Source organism: Bidens hawaiensis, unplaced genomic scaffold (assembly GCF_021521415.1).
Source record: "Bidens hawaiensis isolate Kalapana, Puna unplaced genomic scaffold, B.hawaiensis_p1.1 tig00044695_1, whole genome shotgun sequence".
Lineage (NCBI taxonomy): Eukaryota > Viridiplantae > Streptophyta > Magnoliopsida > Asterales > Asteraceae > Bidens > Bidens hawaiensis.
Genome location: NW_027505902.1, coordinates 1 through 5956, shown reverse-complemented (window position 1 = coordinate 5956; position 5956 = coordinate 1). Strand labels below are relative to the sequence as shown.

Here is a 5956-nt window from a genome sequence, read left to right as displayed (position 1 = left end):
TAAATGGTCCTACCCTAGAAACCCTTATTCATACCTGACTCTTTTATTTTTTAGAGGATAAAGTCTCGGGTCTATGTTTCTTTCTAAAAGGATATATGGTCTTGGTCGGGTCTTAACCTTTGAATAGTTGTACTAATTAACGTAAATAGAAAATGTTAAAACGTAAATTGAAAAATGTTTTTTTTTTTTTAGTTTCTTTCACTATTTGTCATTAATTGTTATTTTGATTTGTTGAAGAAGAATAAATATAGACACCTATTTTAGGCATTTAGCGAATGTTGTTGGTATCGGGCCAGACCGGGACCCGGAGGTTCAAGTGGTCCTGTTGAAACAGGTAAATAATTGACCCTTTTATGTGTTCTTGTGGCTCAGATATTTATAGGAGTTAGTAGAGGCTTAGATTAGATTTGTGAGTCCGATGTGGGACAAACTGAGATTCAAGAGACCCCATGACTTATTCTATATTTCTATCAAAGTTGAAGGAGTTTATTACTATGCCACCACTTAAATTATGATTCATTAGTAGAGCTCTTATCATACAAAGCATATCAAAGTTAACATATAATTACACAACTTATAATAATAATAATTAGGAAGCTCACATAAAAAAATAAGCAACTTATTTTTATAATGTACACGTGAGTTTAAAAAAAAACGCCACTTTTTTAGTATAACAATAGAGTACTCAAACCATATAATTAAATTATCGATTTTATGGTTTCATTTTGAAAACAAATAATGCCGTATAAAAAGTTATGAGCTATGAGGAAACTTGGAAAAAGTCAACAATGGTAGCTTATACCATTTTTTCCTCAAGCCTTTTCTAGCGTGCAAAATTGGTGAGGTCTAGTATCATTCTTACACTTTGTATGATTAGAAAACTTTGTATAAGATCCTTTAATTTAGTATCAAATAAGGAAATGTTGCATCGTACGTTCTGATCCAACTTTTCTATTAACAACCGATAAAATTTCTAGCACATTTATTTCTTCTATGGTCTTGTATGGACCTCGTTTTGCCATTGTTAAACGTACGCGTTTCCTGATCGTCATAAACACCATAGCGTAATAGCGTAATCTAGTGAATATCATGAATTACCTTGCATTTTGGTTATGTAGTTAAAAAGAAAATTGAACATGAACACATGATGCAAGGTTTTTGCACTTGAGGAAGGGTGTGCCAATTAAAGTTTACACCAATATATTTATGACCAAACTAGTTTTGCTACTTCACAATTTGTCAACAAATGTTGTTCGGTTTCTTCATATATGCCACGTATCGGACACAATTTTGATACCACATTGACTCCACCTTTAGTTAAAGAACTATCTTGTTTGATTCTATTATGAACCACACACCACCGAAACAAATTGGTTTTAATTAGAATCCAATTATTCCATTAAAATGAATCATTAGAGTGAACACAAATGACTTTTACAATAATTGGTCAAATAGAAGACGTACCATAATCTACGATCTCATTACAAAGCTTCCCCATGACTTTTACAATATCACCATCTCAAGTCCCGATCGATAAACTAACACGAACTAAACGATTAACTCTCGCTTATTAATAAGAAAATATAACTCAACAAACTAATTACAATATCTCTAAAACCCTAACTCGGTTTGACTCTTGATGAACTCTAACTTGGTTGCATCTCATGTTTCATTTGATGAACCTTAAATCAGTTGCATGCTTCCCATATCACCATCTCGCATATTTTATTATGCCTAACCAATTCAACCTCAACATCCGAATTTGCATTATATACATTGAAATCGGTTTCTCGAATTCTGATTGAAACTTAGTTCGAATTCAAATTCACTTTCAAAAAGTAAAAAGTCAAGTAACCCGAAAAGTCGAAAATTGACTACACAAATACACAAACCATTAGTAAAAAGAAATAAAAAATAATAAATAAAAATAAAAAATCAGCAACTAATATTTACTATCTAGCAAGTCAAACAAACTTGAGTTTAAAGTTTAAACTTGATTGGTGGTGTTAGCAATTTCTTAATTTCTTCTAATTCTATAAAAGCCAACCATCAAATATATAAATGGTGAGAAAAAAAGTCCACTTAAGGTAGATAAAGATTCATACAAATATACAATGGAGGATTATAAAAATCCACCAATAATTACAAATGAGAAGAAATAGACAAAATGGTCCAATGTGAAGTTACATAATTGCCCATCTATAGTCGACAAAATGGCCCATTCAAAAGGTCGTTAGTTGGTTGGTACTCCATATTTGTAACCTTTTGGACGTTCATGTGACACACTACCATCATCATATTGGTTTTTGATTAAACGTGTAAGGTCAACAAATATCAATGGTTCAACTCGAAGAAAAAAAATATCAATGAGGTTTAGAGAAAAACAACCCAACTTCAAAATTGCATTTATTTGATGTTGGATGAAAATTGATATGGAATTAGGGTTCTATTCTTTATTTGATTTTACATTGTTAGTTTAAATTTAAAATGTGAATGAAATAGAGGTTTATTAGACCAGTTGAATTAGAGTGAATTCTGTTAATTTACTATAAAATTCAAATTTTAGTGCTTACCTTTGAATTCTAAGAAAAAAATTTGTTTAGGACAGTTAATAGAAACTGAAATGAAATCCCTAAAATCATTCTTTGATTTTTCGGTTTCTATCATAGCCACAGTAATAATCAAAACAACAAAACATTTTGGAATTCCAAATACAGGTGGATTTCTCGGTGGTGTAATTTTCAGAGATATTTAAAATCATTAGTAATAATCAATTCTTTTAACCCAAAAGTCAAGTTTGTACATAATAACATGTCAGCGTGGATTCAAAAAACTACATTAAAATTCGATCGGGTAAAAAAATGAGTAGCGTCAAAAAGATGAGCAAATTCGTGAATTACAGATAAAAAAACGAACATCTAGCGTAATAAGTGCTATAAATGCATTCAACTTTTCTCTTTAAAAAAAATTTGTAACTCCTAATAGAACTACAATAATAGATGAATAATTGGTATTAACAAATAAGCGACTTCAACAATTTCAGTGCAATTTCAATACTCATTTCAAGTTGAACCAAACAAATAAACAAAAATAGAATTAAAAAAACGAAAATAATTATGGAGGTATTTTAATCTATTAATGTGTACTAAATGTGATCGAACAATAAGATTACAAAAAAGTACGCTATTTAACTATTATGCAATAAAATACCATGTCACCAATTCAAAGAATTTTAACAGCAATGCCAACACATTCATGTCATAGTCACTCATAAAGATCAGCATCACCATTACCTAAAACTAAAACCAAAAATAGCAAATGAATTATTGATTTATGTTTTTACGATGAGAGAGATAAATAACGAAATTTTTAATCAGATATTGTGTTATGGACAAAAAAAATCCAAAACAATATTTACTTTTTAATTTTTTGTTTATGCTGTGAGAAAAAGATAACGGAAAAACAACATGAAATGTCCTTTTCGGATCAATATTGGTTACATATGTTCATAGAAATGTCCTTTTTGGTTACAAATGTTTACAAACTCTATATAAACAATCTAAACTTCTGAATGAAAATTTTCATCATATCATTGTACAAAAAAATAGATTCTTGAGATCTTGAAACCTAGATGTTTGGGTGAGCTTTTAATTGTTGTTTATTTAATTTGGAAAAGCAAAATATATTTGGCAAATCTCATCCAAAAGCTTTAAAATGGAGCTTTTCAAAATCAAGCCAGTTTGAGAACGATAAATCACGCATTACATTCTCGAAATGATTAAGAAGATTTAATCCAGTAATCAAAGAGGACCAGACTCTTTACATATAAAAATGTTACCTTCATGTTACAAGTTAGTTACCACTTGCTGACCGTTGTTAACTAAAACTGCATTATCGCTTATCTAGACTTTTATTCTGAAATAATAAGTTGATTAATAATAATAATAATAATATTTTGTAACACTAATTGGTATTTAGGGTAATATATGATTAGAATATAATTCTCAAAATAGGCCTTTAATGGACATAGATTCTAAATTTGTATCATTAAGATCGTATTTCCAGCTTTGTTCCTCTTCTGCCGCGTCGCCAGGCGGCCGATGTGTTTCATATTCCCAGCGACGTGTTAGTAAACCAATAAGATAAGACGCATGGCCAGAATTAGTCTTCGGCGACGCGATATCCACGTTCATGTTCTTGTTATCATCGACGGGTTGCCACCTCTGACATCTCGGTACTCGTCGACGGCGATGTATTCCCGGAAAATAGGGACGATGACATGTTAACGTAACACGTCTCTGGCGACATTTTGTGTGCTAATGCAGGGTCGACAAGGTGTTAAGTGTTCCTACCATATTTCAAAGAAGAATTAGTGCAAGACTGATTGTTCAATGTCACTCAAAGGAAAGTGTTAGAATTCTAAAAAGAAAAAAAAATGTTTACAATTAATAGAACTAAAAACGGAATGAAATCTCTAAAATCGGTTTAACATATTAGAATTCAATCAAAAGATATCCTCTCATTCACCATCATCACTGCCACCAATAAATGGAATTTCGAAATCACAAACGCTTAACTCGTGTTGATGTTCTACGACCTAGGCCTGGACATTTGAGCCAATCTTAACATCCATTGTTTAACCCGAACATAACCATGTATTATATTTATACATATCTTATATGCCTATCTACATGAGTATGTCACACCAAAATGTGACTCTACTTTTGCATAAATTGTGTCAGGTTAGCAGACTGATATATTCAGCTCAAACACGAACAATAAAAAAGTGTCAAATATATTAACACTAAGCGCACACGCTAAAACATGTAATCTAAACACAACCCGTTAAGTTGAATGAGTCAAAAACAAGTTAGCAGGTCGACCAGTTTAACTGAGCAGGTTAAACAGGTCTGCCCAAACACTACCAAAACCTAAATATTTCCGTGTCATGTTTAAGATAACCAAACACAACATCCGAACATGTTCAAAACCACCATCTGCCATTGCACCAAACAAAACCAGTTTGAACAAAATGTAAGGCGCCCATGGGAGATTGGGGGCAAAAGAGGTAACTACTAATTATGGTACCAAAATGCGAAACAAAACATACATTTATAATACATCTAAAGATACTGCTGAAGCCATTTACAGTTACCGGTATCATCCTGCAACCCGGTCTTTAAGCGTTTCACTTCTTGCAAAGCCTGCTTCAAGTCCATTTTATCAAGTGGCAATTCAGATATATCCTTTAAAAACTGGCGGGCCCGAGTAGCACCTAACGCCATATCATCTGGTTCACACGGTTTTTTACGTTTACATCCCGCCTGTAACACATAGCATGATAATAATGCTTATTATGTAAATCTAATAATAATTGCTATTTTTAAACAGTAATATATACAGAAGGCATGCATACCTCTTGTTCAGCCTCATTCGATACAACTGAAAGAGACGAGAAATCCTCCAGCTCAGCAGCTTTTTCTCTAGCAAGAGAAACAACGCTTTCAGGAAAGTTTGCAAACTCCGCAACATGGATACCAAAACTCTGATCACAAGCTCCTTCTTCAACCTGATATAATTAAAAGAATTAAAATGAATTAAAAAGAAAGTAGAAAGTGTTGTTTTTTAATATATTTTATTGCTTGAAGCATCAAACAACCTTGTAAAGCATTGTTAGCTTTCGGCTCGAGGAGTCAATGTGTGCACTGACATGATAATTTGCTATGCCGGAAGCTTTGCCGGAACGCTCATTCGCTAATGCAGTCAACTCATGAAAATGAGTAGCAAATAAAGTAGGGGCTTTAATTACTTCAACCAAGTGCTCACATATAGCCCATGCTAAACCTGCTCCCCAAATAACAAATTATTGTAAAAATACTGAAGTATAATAATAAACCGAGTATAGAATACAAAAAAACTAACCAAATCCATCATAAGTTGATGTTCCACGACCCAA

At 32.3% G+C, this 5956-nt stretch overlaps 1 protein-coding gene across 1 annotated transcript; it reads right to left on the bottom strand.

The window, feature by feature from the left end:
- Positions 1-5043: 5043 nt before the first annotated feature.
- LOC143615853 (DNA mismatch repair protein MSH2-like) lies at positions 5044-5738 on the bottom strand. Its single transcript, XM_077088863.1, has 3 exons — positions 5660-5738; positions 5417-5569; positions 5044-5324 (listed from the first exon to the last, which is right to left on the bottom strand). The coding sequence occupies exons 1-3, from the start codon at positions 5669-5671 to the stop codon at positions 5124-5126; spliced, it is 366 nt and encodes a 121-aa protein (XP_076944978.1). The 5' UTR covers positions 5672-5738; the 3' UTR covers positions 5044-5123.
- Positions 5739-5956: the final 218 nt, after the last annotated feature.